The sequence below is a fragment of the Gossypium hirsutum genome, chromosome A13, assembly GCF_007990345.1.
Source record: "Gossypium hirsutum isolate 1008001.06 chromosome A13, Gossypium_hirsutum_v2.1, whole genome shotgun sequence".
In the NCBI taxonomy this organism is placed as follows: domain Eukaryota; kingdom Viridiplantae; phylum Streptophyta; class Magnoliopsida; order Malvales; family Malvaceae; genus Gossypium; species Gossypium hirsutum.
Genome location: NC_053436.1, coordinates 104194624 through 104208452, shown reverse-complemented (window position 1 = coordinate 104208452; position 13829 = coordinate 104194624). Strand labels below are relative to the sequence as shown.

The following is a 13829-nucleotide window of genomic DNA, read 5'->3' as shown; positions in this document are numbered from 1 at the left end:
TGAGGGCATTGGTTCGAGCTAGGCTCTTCTAGAACGCAAAGCTGCCGGAGTTCTAAATCACGAACGTTTCGTAGGTTGTTCGATCGGTAAGGGTTAGTTATAGGACGTTCCATAACTAATTTACACAAGGAAGAGTTGGTGTCTGAGGCGTCCTTGGTAGCTATAACTAGCTTATCGGAAAAGAGGAGTTCACCTAATTTCGAGTAACGGGTCAAAGACGGGAAAACCCGTGCTTAAGGCTGAGCTAAGTTTTATTGATTTTCCTTTAAATTATTTTGTTATTTATTTTATTTCATCTTTTTATTTTTATTTCATCTTTTACTTTTTACTTTTTACGTTTTCTTGTGTTTATTTCAGGTTTCATATTTTATTTCCCCCCTAAACGTCGCGGGCACGACAACTGCCCAGACACTAATCTGGTTAAGAAACAAACAATTTTCAGTAATTCCAGTCTCTATGGGATCGAACCTACTCCCTATACTACTTTAATTTGCAAACTAGGTGTAGGTTTATATTGGTGGAATCGACAGCCATCAAAAAACATAAAGTACATCAAGGTTTGTTTACACAATTCAATTTCCCTACGTTTACAAACTTAGCTCAGTGAATAATTCCATTATCTTTATTCACAAATGCACGTGATTCACACTCTATCACTCCCCAAGTATAGAGATCTCACCTTTGTACCTAAAGACTAAAAGACTCACCTCCAATCTTCCCCCTGAGAACTTGGGCAGTAAACACTCAAAAATATTTACAATAACAGTTTGCACTATCTAACAACATAATTCTACAATGTACAAATTAAAATGCACTCAAATAAGCTATCATACAAAACCTAAATAAACCTTAAGCATATATCAATTTTGGCTTGCTAACATAGAATCTATATGAATACAAAGTAATTCATTGAAAATAGTTATTACATAATTAACAATCAAAGCAAAAACAATCGAAGATATGTTCTCCAAAATCAACAGCACTATACCAGTCACATCTCCACATCTCCACATTCCAAGGACTTAATTGATTCACATGAATCCAATCCAACCAAATCTTCAAATGCCCAAGATTGGTTTCTATAGATAAACCAAAGTAGACCTAATCATGGGTTGGGTCACCTGTCCAGGCCCGAAGGCCCGCTTAAAAAATGAGAGGGTTTGGGCAAAAATATAGGCCCCAAAAATGGGCTTGGACAAAAAAATGCTTGTTTAGAAAACGAGCCGTTCCTCAGTAAATTTTTTTGGCCTGGACTTGGTCCGAATTTGGCTAATTTTTTTCTTGCTGTTGTTTTACTATCATTTTGCTATTATATTACTATTATTTTGTTGTTATTATTTAGATATTGTATAACTCTTATTTTATTGTTAATTTTGCTACTATTTAGAGATATTTGCTTGCAAAGTTGCAATTATCTTAGTATTATTTAAGTATAAAGAGTTTTTTTAATGAATTTTCAATTTGTTAGCAGGGGCAAAGCTAGAAAAAATTTGTAGGGAGGCGAAATTAAATTATAATTTTTACGATAGTAAAAATGTAATTTGACCATTTTAATATCTCTATCTTTATAATTTTTAAATGATTATATCAATTTTTTATCATTTTTAGAGGGATCAAAGTGCAATTTTTTCTTTACTAAAAGACCTAAATGGAAAATTTTCCATTTTAGAGGGGTTAGGGCCCTGCCAGCCCCCCTGGTTTTACCCTTGTTTGTTAGAAAATATTTATTTTAATGTTTTTAGTGTATTTGATGTATTATATTTTTTAAATTTATTTTTATATAAAAATAATATAAAAAATTAATACTAAAAGGTCGAACTCGGGTTTAACATTTTTTATCTGGGCTGGGCTTGGACAAACTTTTAGACCCATTTTTTGAGGTAGCCCGACGCTGGCCTAGAAAACGGTCCATGATCAGGTCTAGATCAAAGTATCTTCAATATAACAACATATAATTAGGTCCAAAGATTTTTATCATTAAATTGCTAACTCAAATATTGCAAGTATTAAACCACCTTAGTGATAATCTGCAGTTAGTACTGCCGAGTGCAATTGATAATCTGCAGTTAGTACTGCCGAGTGCAATTCAACAACTCTCAGCTCATTTTGTCTCAAAAAATTCAATTAAAAGTTTTTAGTACAATATAGATAAGTTTTTATAATATTAATAATTATAAATTTTATTTATTGGATATTTTGAATTACATTTTCATTTGTCACACACATTTCCATTGTTTGTCTAATTGAAAATTTAATGATAGAATTATCATATTTTATATTTTATTAATGTTTAAATAAATTAAAATTATTTAATAATTTATTTACTTAAAAAATTAAACATTAAATATATATTTAAAAAAGTAATATTCTAAATAAATATAATAGAAATGTTAAATCAATTAAAAATTTTCTTGAAAAAAAACTTGTTTATTTTAGTTTTAGTTAATAACACAAATAATATGAATAATCAAATTTTAATAATAATAAAATTTACTTATATCAGTGTAAAATTTAAGTAGTCTAATTATAATATTGATATATCTCACCTTCCAAAACAACAAAAAATGATAAATAAAAATATTAAGATATTTAAAAAAATTAAATAATGTTGTTAACTCTTTAATAATTCATAATTCATAATTTTCATTTTTATTTCAGTTATAAAAATTTGTGTTATTCATGTCTTCCATTAACTAAAAATAAATTATAGTTTCAATATATTCTATTTTACTTTCTATTAATATTATTGAATATATATATATAAAATTAAAATGTAATAATATTTTAAAAGTAAAATTTAATACACTTGAAACTCTATGTGATGATCGATGGTCAAAGTTGTTTATCGTCTCAAATATAATTTAAATTTGAGTCACATTAATTACGTTAATTGATCGGGCTTTACCCTATTATTATAATTTACCAACAACAAAAAAAAATTATACACTACATTGGGCTAAGACCACAATTATCGGGTCAAAAAATCTCACTAAACGGTTGGCCCGAGACATTCACCATATCCTATGTCACCCGCATGTCAAATTACCATTCCTCCTTTACTGAACTGCTCCTTCCTCCAGAACGCGAAAAAGAAAAAAGCCATTTAAAAGGGGCGTAGATTTCATTACCAAATCCATGAACCACAATGCAGTGGCACCTTTTGGTGGGACCCACTCCCATCCACGGCTTTCCCCCCTCCTCCTCCTTCTCCTTCATAGCTAACGGCGGCAACCCTTCCATTTCCGCTTCTCCGTTCAGCGGCAGCTGGCGCCACCCTTACAACCAACACCCGAGCGAACATCGTAACCGCTGGGTCCCACCGCCATCATCATCGTTCACACCAGCGACTAGAATCAACGGCAAGCAGAACCATTATACAGTACTCGGCGTCGCTAGGAATGCTTCCTCCGCTGATATCAAGCGAGCTTATCGACTTCTCGCTCGAAATGTAATCGTTTTTTGTTCTTTTTCCATTCTTAATTACTTTAACTCAATTTATGCTTGACTATTTTTTTTTTCACCGCCAATTGTTTTTAAGGTCTAAAATTTTCTTCTGCAAAATCTTGTGAATTAACTATTAAGAACTTTGTGATCTAGAAATGATCATTTGTAATAGGAGGCTCGAAAAATATCCTTTTTTAGAGCTACTCTGAGGTTGAATTTGTTATATACCGATGATTTATTTATTTATGAAGCTATATGAATTACAGTGAACTTATTATGCTTCGTGAAGGAAATTTATAGAAATAGATTCTGAATTTAAAAATTTTTATTATACTATTAATTTTGTCGAGTTCTGCTTTCGCATGAATCTTATCTTAATATATATATATTAAAAATGGTTTTTTCTTTGAATCTTTGGATAGAGTTCAAGAACATGAGGCTCCGGTCGAGATCAATATATATACATATTAGTTAAGAAGAGTCTATGAAATGAATTTGTTATGGTTTATGTACTTTCATGTTTTGATGGCAGTATCATCCCGATGTGAGCAAGCATTCACGAGCTAGTGAGCTATTCAAGAGCATCCGCCATGCTTATGAAGTGAGAATTCCTTTTTCCTTGTTTTCTCATGATTCATTGCTTGCTGATTTTTATTGTTACAATAAGTTTGAGAAAATGGTTGCTTTAGATCGAGAGGATCTAGTTATGAACTTTGAACCAGCATAACTCGTTGTGGCTTTGGGTAGATGTAGTCATGTAGAAAGAAAGACGTTGGTTCTTTGCAATTCTTGTTATATATCTTTGGACTCAGTAGAAATTTTAGGTTGAAAGCACAAAAGTGTGTGTGTTTCAAGCTTGAATGTGGCCACTCTATGCAAAATTGAAGTGTAGGATTGTGTATGGTCTGGAGCTTCATTCCTGGGATCTAGCTTAAGCCAACACTGAATAATGAGCTTCTTAGGAAGTAAGGAATAGGGAGCGAGTGCAAACGAGTGAAAGAGCGCTTTGGATTACTAAAGCCAACACTGAATAATGAGCTTCTTAGGAAGTAAAGAATGGGGAGAGAATGCAAACGAGTGAAAGAGCGCTTTAGATTACTAATACTAAGACTTTCCTTTCAGTTCCTTAAGTATGACCCTGAGTTACTTCTTGTCATGAAAATTTGCTTCTGCTTGGGCTGTAGGGCATTGCAATGCTTCCACTAAGATGAGAAATTCTAATATACTTCTTCAGATGCAGTAACTTCCTTTGTCTCCATTTCCCCACTATTTTTCTTTTTCGGGTTATTATATTTCAGACATCAATGATTGATTCTCTTAAGCATTTTCACTTCTGAACAGGTCTTATCTAACGAAGTAACAAGGATTAGGTATGATCAAACACTTACATTTCAAGAGGACGTTGGGAGGTCATACAAAGGAAAGCGGAATCATAGTCCTAAGTATGAAGATGGGGTTAGGATATATAGGTGGGCTGAACTCAAACGAAAAATGCAAGAAGAAAGATCCCGAAAACGATATGAAGTAAATGAGGAATATTCTTCCTTTTACGAAGAAACTGGTGATGAGGCTGACGAAGAAAGCCTGCAACAAGGGAGAGGGTCGTTTATAGAAGTTATAAAATCTGCTTTCATATTGCTGTTCTTGCTGCAGACATTTGGGTCTCAGTTTTCTCTCACCTTCAGCAGCCTAATGGCTCTACTTGATAAAAAGCTGGATGCTGGCTATAAGATCGGTTACGTAATTGCATGGGTTTTAGGCGGAAGAGGTGGCGTTTTGCTGACTTTATGTCTTTTGTTTGCGAGTTGGGTTTGTGGGAAAACCAGCAGCAGTGTGGTTGTTCTGGTGGTCATAGCCATGTGGGTTGGCTCCAATCTAGCAAGATATGCTCCACTCCCTCAAGGTGCCCTCCTTGCACTTTTATACATGTCTATCAAGCTTCAAGTTGATCTGCACTAATGTTCTTCAGTACATTATCTGCAACATCAACTGTTGATTTTGTACATATGTTTGTTCTATTGAAATCTAACACAAAGGGCGATTTGTTAGAAAGAAAATTTCAAGAATGTGGATTTCTATTATTATATTCCTTACATGACTAGTAATACTTTTCTGCTATGTCACTCCGATTCCAGCTCTTTGTTTTTCTTGAAATACTCGTCTTTGATAGACCAACACTCGTCTCCTACGTGAATCCGGACGCGAGTGAATTCGAGTTTCAATTTCTATTCATCAAGTCATGAAACAATTTTGTTGGAAATTTCAATTATTCTGGCAAAGATCATACTTGGATGGATTGCATTCATTACAGGGTAGAGATCCAGAAAAACTGTATTTCATCTCTTTACATTCCAGATTCCCCCATTGCATTCACACATATTCCTAAACTAAGTTCCAGGTTCGAATTGTACAACATGGAAAAATTATACAAGTGGCTCTTAGGTACGAGATTCGTGCAGTCATGAGTCATCTTTAAAAGTTGATATCTAGTTGATCTATGTTCGAATCTCGACATTTGCAGAGTCGATATTTCAACTTCTTTTCCTATTCTGAATTCTTGAAATTCCTCCACAAATACTTCCCACTAGCCATGTCAACAAACACCCAGAATGCATTCTGAACCATCTGAAATACAAGTAAATCAAAGTAAGAAACAAAAACCAGAAACCTAGAAAAGAAAATGAAACATTTCTGGCATATACCCTTTTGGAACTGAATTCTTGTTTTTCTATGGTAACAATCTTCCCAGAATCCTCAGAAACTACATTGCCATTGCCGCCGCCATCATCGTCAATATTGGATGACGAATGTGCCGTCCTCCATGTTACGTACCCTGCTAAAACTGCTGAGAGAAACACCAGCAAGAACCTCAGAGGACACATTTCTCCTTTGTCTTCTTTCAAAATCAATGATATCTTCTTTTTTAAGAAACTAAAGAAAGACAATGGAATGAAAATGGAGGCATCTTCTCCTTAAAAGCAAGCCTACGGATTGGTTTGGGCATATTATTGTATGGTATAACAAAATCTATAGTGGCTTACCAACTGCATCAACAATTGGTTAGAATTTTAGCTTTTCTAGTTCTGTTTTGTATGAAAAGAATATATACCAAACTAACTGATAGCTTGGAGTTTCAACATATAACCCAAAAGAATTGAAAAAGATAACAATATTCAACTCTTAAGAGATAGTATTATTAGTGGTATGGTAATTAATCTGGACTCCTTGGTAAGTATAGAAAATTAGAAATTTTTAATTTTTTAGGGTCTTTTCTTGTTCAAATGTTTTTTTTCATAGTTGTCTAACTTGGATTAAATTGACGAACCGGATTGATTGAATCAGGAATCAATTAAGGTATTGATTCAAAGAGACGCATAAGATTGATTTTTTTTTTATGAATTTTTAATTATTTAATTAATCGAACTAACAAACGCAAATTTTACTGATTCAATCACCAATCTAATTTTAAAAACATTGATTTTATTATTTAGAATGTAGTAAAATTTTAAAAATATAATATATAATATTTATAATTAAATATTATACATATTTAGTCTTAACTTCATGTTGATGTCACTTTTTATACTCATTGCATCTTTTATACATGGATAGAATATGCAATCCAAATTTTAAGTCTAATTTTTCGAGCAACATATTTTGGCTCAAGAATTCAACCCCAAAATATAAAATTAAAAGTATTTATTTCGTGTAAATTCTATTTTTTGAATAAACATATATGTCATTTTTTACTTTTGAAACTTTAAAAAAGAAATTCTCGATTTAATTAAAAATTCATAATAATTTATATTTTAAAAAAAACCATTTTAACCTGATTTCTCCATACTACCCGAGCAACAACATTTGAGTGGTTCTTCAAAATTTCAGAACCGGTTTCCCACCAACCCCACCTATGTATATAAAGTCATGAAACAGCTTTCAAAATTTGATCTTTGAATCATTATTTCTTCTTTATGGAGCAAGTTAAACTAGCTATGTTACTATATGACTCTTTGTTTTTCTTAAAATAATTGTATCTGAAACCCGTACCCGACACATCTCGGATATGAATACAGAAATATAAATATGACCCTCCAATTACATCAAAAGTAAAACATACTCATGTCTGGATACATATTTGTATCCGACACACCCCACTCCACAACACACAGAACTAGCACACAGTTCGCCCATAGCAAATTGATGCTAGGTACAGATTTTTTGCCCATTTTTCCTGCAAACATAAACAATCATCACATAAACATCAAACTCCAGAGCATATATAATCAAAGAGAATAGGTTATTCAGATTCAAATGTGAGAGTCAATCCGGATATCTACAAATTTTCTAAGCTTTTTGACGTTCGTGTCAAAAAATATGACGAATATGGGTGTTGGATGTGGATACTTCAAGAAAAACAAAGAACATAAACAACATAGGCAAGCAATACACACCTTTACATGGGTGCTCGGGAAGGTGGATGTGCGCAGAGTTTCCTGAGTTTCATCCATCATTTTTCGTTTCGGAATGCTTAGTATGAAGGCAGCTTGGTCTGCGGTTGCAGCCATAGATGTTATTCTGTAACCACTCTCCCATCGCCGATGTATTCCTTCACTTGGATACAAAAAGTCAAGCTCCACAACCTTGAATCATGAATTAAATATAATACAAAGTATAAGTAGCTGCTTTGGAGAAATCAAGGGTAGCAGAAAACCGAAGACATACATAAAGATGAAAAGGAACGAATACCTGATCGGAGAACCCAGAGTTCCTTGACATTACCACACCCCAGCAACTCCCGGCAGTTGTCATTGAGGTTACATGAAAGCCTTCTTTCCACTTCTTATTTATCCATTTGAAGGGAAAAGATTCGCTCAACTTGTATGACTGTTGAGTGTAAGGAGTCCCTACAAAGTCGTGGAATTTTGTAACAGTTGTCAATATAATTTATGTTAAAGGTGTATAAAAATCTCCATTGTTATTCAGACTTAAACGCGAATGTCAAATATGAATACACCTGGCATAAGTATATTCATTTTTTCCCAAGTGTTTCTATGTATTTAGAGGATCTTTGAAGAATCCTCATACACACATCCGAGTTGTGTTGGAAATGGGTCTTAAATACGGCTATTTCAAGAAAATTGAAGAATCCTAGTAACATAGGTGTCTTGAACTTCCAGGCTAAATTGTAAAATAAGAATTTACCAACCTTTTGACATAACAACCAAGGAACTTCCATTAGTTGCTCCAGCTATTGAACTAATATAGTAGTTCTTTTCCCACTGCTCCATAATCCAATCCTGATGAAATCCAATAAGTATTAACTGAGCAAGTAAAAAGAATGTACACAATCCGCGCACAAAAATAACAGGAAATAGTACTTTTGAGTAATTTTCCAACCTTGTGCAAAAAGACGGTTGACAATTCATAAACCTGGGACGAGAAACCAGTTCCCGCATCCATGATCAAGGCCCAGAGGTTAGCAGCCGATGCCACACAACTAATAAATAATCCATCTTCATTACCCTTTTCTACATGCTGGCGCAACCTTGAATCTGCTACATTGTAGTGATATCTACAATTTCGATAAAAAGTTAAGGGTCGGATAAACACCATTCACAAACTACCTCAAGATGAACAAACGCAAAACAAGTTTAACAGCTCATTGTTCAGTATCATATATTTCAAGCAAAATGCACCACCAAACAAATATCAGATACTGGCAGTCTAATTTTAATAGACCAAGGCCAAGTTTGAACAACCAGTGACTATGAGTACAAGGGTTTTAAGATCCTTATCAATGGCCTAACCCGTGAGCCTTGTGGACAGCTCGGTTCATGGACATGTTTATAAGCTAGTGAAATGCTAAAACAATTCACATTAAAAAAAAAAAAGAAAAAAAAAAGGAGCTTCTAGTTAAATTTAAACGTGCTCAATTTCAAATATAGCTATAGATTCAACTACAACTATATATGGCTAAAATATACAGTGAAGATTCGCCTAAGGGGCTTGCTTTTATATACAGTTAATAGAGTTTCCAAATATGCTCCCGTGATGATGAAAACATGATGAAATTAATGCACTGTGGGAATAACATAAAAGCAAATGTTGATCATTCATACCACTCGGATAAACTAGCAAACAACATCCCAAGGTCGAGATTTAGCCAAATGTTTGAGCAGAAGGGGAAAAAATGGAAATTATATTTAACAAGAAAAATGCAAAACTTTACCTCTGCTTCATAGGACAACGTGCATTGAAAACCGAAATCCACTGAGTAGCAGGACTACCTAGTCGTATTTTTTTCTTAGGTTGTTCATCTTCTTCTAAATTAATGACCAGTCTTCCTCTCTTTTGCCCAACCTATACAATAGAAGACAGCAAAAAGCTTGTTTAATTCAAAAGGCTATCCAGTCCAATTTAATTGAAGGAAAAGATATAAAAACCACCTTAAGAGCTCCATCGATTCTTATCGGTCTCAATGGAGTGCATGGTTCAATTAGGCTCTCAAAGAAGGATATAAGCTTTGCATAATTGGGCTCCTCATCAAATTTCATATTTGTAACAGCCTCAAGGAACTGCTTAAACGGGGCAGGACAAAAGCAACACATCAACTCTGGAGAAGTGGCCATCTTTTTCTTGCAAACCAGAAAACTCTTGTTATCACCCTGTAAAATTCCAGACAAAAGGAAAAATAGTTCAGAGGAAGTAAGTAAATCGGATTAAGTAAATCCTTAATCGAAACAACAACACGAACCTGATAACCCTGCCATGGTAACCGCCCTTTTATTAGAAATATCAATGTGTATGCCAATGACTCAAGGTCATCTCTACGACTTCCAGTCCGACCCAAATGCGCATGCACACTAGCATACCTGATTGTTCCCCTGATAGAAGAAATACCCGAAGGGCGAAGATATTAACACCGAGCATAAGCAGTAAGTGGCGAACACTTAAGAACAAGTCTACACACCTGAAAACATCCGGCCTCTGATCATAATCAACATGTTGACCAGACTGTGCATCTTTCCATCTCGAAGCTGATTGGTTGGAGAGGAAGAAAATACTAACAGTTAACCATAATGAACTCATGCCTGAAACCTTGGAAAGAACATACAATTAAAGGGGATGAGAGAACTCAAAAGAACATACCTAAACCAAGATCAATAAGATATAGCTTCTTCTCATCAGCTGATCCAAGTAGCCCTAGTAAAAAATTCTCAGGCTTCACATCACCATGGACAAACCTTTTTCAAGCAGATGACAGAACGACAATCAGTTGTGACTATGCAAAATAGGAGGTTGAATCCAATATGTTTTAGAAAGTTATGATATGGCCTACCCCTTTAAATGAAGCTTTTCAAGAATTGATATTGCCTCCACCGCAATGCATGCAGCCATATTTGGTGACATCCTGTCATAGTACAAAATATTACCAAAGTTGAGAGAATATAGTAGATAAATGTAAACATGCCCGAAGAGGTATGACAGAGGAACAAAAGAAAAAAGATTCTATTATTTCTTACGACTGTCCTAGAGAATTCCAAACATCCCATAGACTGGGACCAAGCATATCCATCACCTGAAATATTCAATAAAGTTCTTTATGATTAAGGTACATTAGATAATTTTGGAATAAAACACTAAGAAGCTTGAAATCAAAACTCACAAGAATATAGAAGTCTCCCTGGCGACCCTTGTAGTGCACAGAAGGAATCCCATAACACCCATTTAGGGAACTTTTCATTTAATTTGGAGATTAAAACAAAAAATGTGAGAATTTAAACAACTGCAGTAAAATATGTAGGAACAAAAGCTTGCTAAAAGTTTGATGATTAAAAAACACCATACTTGTACACTTGCCACTCATAAGGCGGACCATAATTGCAACCTTTACTGTTCCGATGCTCAAGCTTCAAGGCCACCTGCAACGAAACAAATCTTACCACATTAGTTCCCAAGTGGTTTGATGTGGAAAAACCTTTAACATGAGCACAAGTTTCTCAGAAATACCTCAATTGCATCGGGTCCAATTCTATCACTACCACCACTTGTCCTTCGGCCAACATAAACTTGGCCAAAACCGCCCTTACCCAATTTCCTTTCTAACCTATATACAGGAGAATTACCCACTTGTACCTGCAACGAGTAACGAAAACAGTATTCAGTCAAGAGCTTCCTCAAGGTGAACAACTTAATACTAGGAATGTTTTACAGTAAAAGTCTCGGAATAGAAGACAGACAACTGGAATCCATGTTACTTGATGCTAAAACATTCATCACTTTCACGCAAATTCAACACAAATAATTATTCGAATAGTTTATAAAATGCTTAAATGAAGAATCACTAGGTTTGGAATTGTATTAATATGATAGTTGTTAGTAAGATAGTACTTAGCTCTTAGTTTAAGAGCATACTAGGAAAAGAATTTCGTATTCAGACAGTTCGTTTTCCAAAGAGGGGCTTAACAGAATAAGCAACTTAATACAGATAATTTAATTAGTAAATAATTGTATTCAACAATAAAGGAAAGATATAGCATGAATAAAGGAAAGATATAGCATGTAATACGGAGCTACCGTTTCAGGAACAGGGGTGGTGCTAGCTTCTTCTTCAACTCCGACTATTTTATCAGCACTCCGACCCTCCATCGCAATATCTTTATCTGCCACTACTTCTACTCGGTTGAAAGCAGGTCCAGCGGCAGCCAAAGGTTCAGCCTGAGGAAGAACCTGACACGGTTCGGGATCTAAATCTATCAACCTAATGCCCCGGCCTCTACCAGTGGCCGTTGGCCTTGTGGGTACTGCCGCCGAGGGCCCTTTGGCTACACCGGCAGCATTACCCCTTCCTCTTCCACCAACTCTCCTCCTGGTTCTGTTTTGAGCAGGCAGAACCCAATTCTCCGCTTGTTCAACCGGTTGAGGAGGTGGCTGAAGATCATCAAGGTGTTTCGACCTCCGGGCTCCACTTCGCAATTCTGGCATCCTCACCGCGTGCAATTCACATGCCACTTAGTTCCCTCAGCTCCCCTCCAAAATCCTGTGAGAAAAAGTTTAACAACTTTACCACCGATATAGAAACTAATTAACACATGTCTCGTAAGCAAAACACTACACATTTGGAAAGCTCATATAATCCATAACTAAATATTTAACCATTTTTAAGGTACCCTTCCACAAATAACCAAGATTTACAAAAATTTAACCTCTCATGCCATCAAAACTATACACAATAATAACACAATCAGAGAACAAATGATCAAATTAAGGAAACAAACAATTGTTACTATAATCATCCACTAAGAAGCTATCTCAAAGAAGATAAACCAAAAAGAATACTTTTAGCAATTAATCAAATACCCTTCAACAAGAAATATATTATTTGCCAAGTACCATATATCTATTAAGTAAAAGTAGCTAAAAACATATAAAAAAATCAACGCAATTCACACTTCATAGATCATCGATAATTTACAATGAAAATATAAACAACAAAACTTTGAGTTCATTATATCTATCAAAAGGAAACAACAAAGCTCGATCAACAATATTCATATTTCACTCATCACCCCCATAAAACTGACAAAATTTTAAAACTTTACATAAAAAGCAACCGTTTATATAATCAGTTCAAATCAGATTCTCAGTAACCAAATTCTGGAATCTGATCATTCAACTTCTCATCAAAAACATATAATCAAAACTAAAACTTATCATCAAACAAGCTAAAGCAAGAACTCACAGATCAAATATCCTCAAAAGAACTTGATGGGTCTAGCTCAGATCCTTAACGATATGTTCAGATGATACATTTGTTGGGCTTAATTTTAAAAACCCAGATACAAAAATCAAGACTTTGAAATAAATAAATAAAAACCAGTCTTGTTCTTTGAATTATTGCGGTATGAAGATAGAAATTTATTCCAAAATTTAGGGTAACAAAAAGAGGCAGAAAAATAAACTCTTTCTTGAGAGATTGATTGAATTGAAATTTAAGAGAAGATAGACAATAAGAAAGTTTATTAGGTGGAGATTTGGGTGAGGATCTTTTACGTATCAAACAAAAAAAATAAAAAGCCTAAAATCATCTAAAAAGTAATATATATATATATATATGGTTTTCTTAAGGTAAGTTCTAATTTTCTTATATTAATAAAATAGTAATATACTTATTATTTATTAAATATTAAATAAAATTTTTTATAACTTTAATTTGGATTTGGTAAAAATTAATTCAGAAAAAAAAAAGAAACGTTATGATCAATCTAATTTTTTAAACAAGTATTTTTTAATTATTTTTTTATTTTCCAATATTCTTAATAGGTTGAGAGATAGATTTTATGTAGGAAAAATAATTTTAAAATACTAATTAATGTAGGGTTCCT

General features: G+C 34.0%; 3 protein-coding genes across 3 annotated transcripts; 1 reads left to right on the top strand and 2 right to left on the bottom strand.

The window, feature by feature from the left end:
- The first annotated feature begins 3052 nt into the window (after positions 1-3052).
- On the top strand, positions 3053-5567 carry LOC107893256 (dnaJ homolog subfamily C member 18). Its single transcript, XM_016818194.2, has 3 exons — positions 3053-3448; positions 3977-4045; positions 4786-5567. The coding sequence occupies exons 1-3, from the start codon at positions 3146-3148 to the stop codon at positions 5401-5403; spliced, it is 990 nt and encodes a 329-aa protein (XP_016673683.1). The 5' UTR covers positions 3053-3145; the 3' UTR covers positions 5404-5567.
- Positions 5502-6590, bottom strand: LOC107893257 (uncharacterized). The gene is made up of 2 exons (XM_016818195.2): positions 6147-6590; positions 5502-6069 (listed from the first exon to the last, which is right to left on the bottom strand). The coding sequence occupies exons 1-2, from the start codon at positions 6324-6326 to the stop codon at positions 5989-5991; spliced, it is 261 nt and encodes an 86-aa protein (XP_016673684.1). The 5' UTR covers positions 6327-6590; the 3' UTR covers positions 5502-5988.
- A 788-nt stretch (positions 6591-7378) lies between these two features.
- LOC107893255 (casein kinase 1-like protein HD16) lies at positions 7379-13524 on the bottom strand. The gene is made up of 17 exons (XM_016818193.2): positions 13187-13524; positions 12022-12484; positions 11455-11580; positions 11293-11366; positions 11111-11180; positions 10968-11023; positions 10784-10855; positions 10594-10688; positions 10415-10481; positions 10199-10328; positions 9891-10109; positions 9674-9804; positions 8842-9016; positions 8651-8741; positions 8191-8348; positions 7896-8084; positions 7379-7675 (listed from the first exon to the last, which is right to left on the bottom strand). The coding sequence occupies exons 2-17, from the start codon at positions 12427-12429 to the stop codon at positions 7616-7618; spliced, it is 2121 nt and encodes a 706-aa protein (XP_016673682.2). The 5' UTR covers positions 12430-12484; positions 13187-13524; the 3' UTR covers positions 7379-7615.
- Between the last annotated feature and the right edge of the window lie 305 nt (positions 13525-13829).

What these genes read in the sequence shown, in the direction of transcription:
- LOC107893256 (XM_016818194.2), top strand. Translation starts at nt 3,146, where the DNA reads ATGCAGTGGCACCTTTTGGTGGGACCCACTCCCATCCACGGCTTTCCC. An exon ending in ATCGACTTCTCGCTCGAAAT is followed by an intron (nt 3,449 to 3,976) that starts GTAATCGTTTTT and finishes TTTTGATGGCAG; the next exon opens with TATCATCCCGATGTGAGCAA. An exon ending in GCATCCGCCATGCTTATGAA is followed by an intron (nt 4,046 to 4,785) that starts GTGAGAATTCCT and finishes ACTTCTGAACAG; the next exon opens with GTCTTATCTAACGAAGTAAC.
- LOC107893257 (XM_016818195.2), bottom strand. Translation starts at nt 6,326, where the DNA reads ATGTGTCCTCTGAGGTTCTTGCTGGTGTTTCTCTCAGCAGTTTTAGCA. An exon ending in AAGAATTCAGTTCCAAAAGG is followed by an intron (nt 6,070 to 6,146) that starts GTATATGCCAGA and finishes CTTGTATTTCAG; the next exon opens with ATGGTTCAGAATGCATTCTG.
- LOC107893255 (XM_016818193.2), bottom strand. Translation starts at nt 12,429, where the DNA reads ATGCCAGAATTGCGAAGTGGAGCCCGGAGGTCGAAACACCTTGATGAT. An exon ending in TTGGACCCGATGCAATTGAG is followed by an intron (nt 11,367 to 11,454) that starts GTATTTCTGAGA and finishes GTTTCGTTGCAG; the next exon opens with GTGGCCTTGAAGCTTGAGCA. An exon ending in TATGAGTGGCAAGTGTACAA is followed by an intron (nt 11,181 to 11,292) that starts GTATGGTGTTTT and finishes TTAAATGAAAAG; the next exon opens with TTCCCTAAATGGGTGTTATG.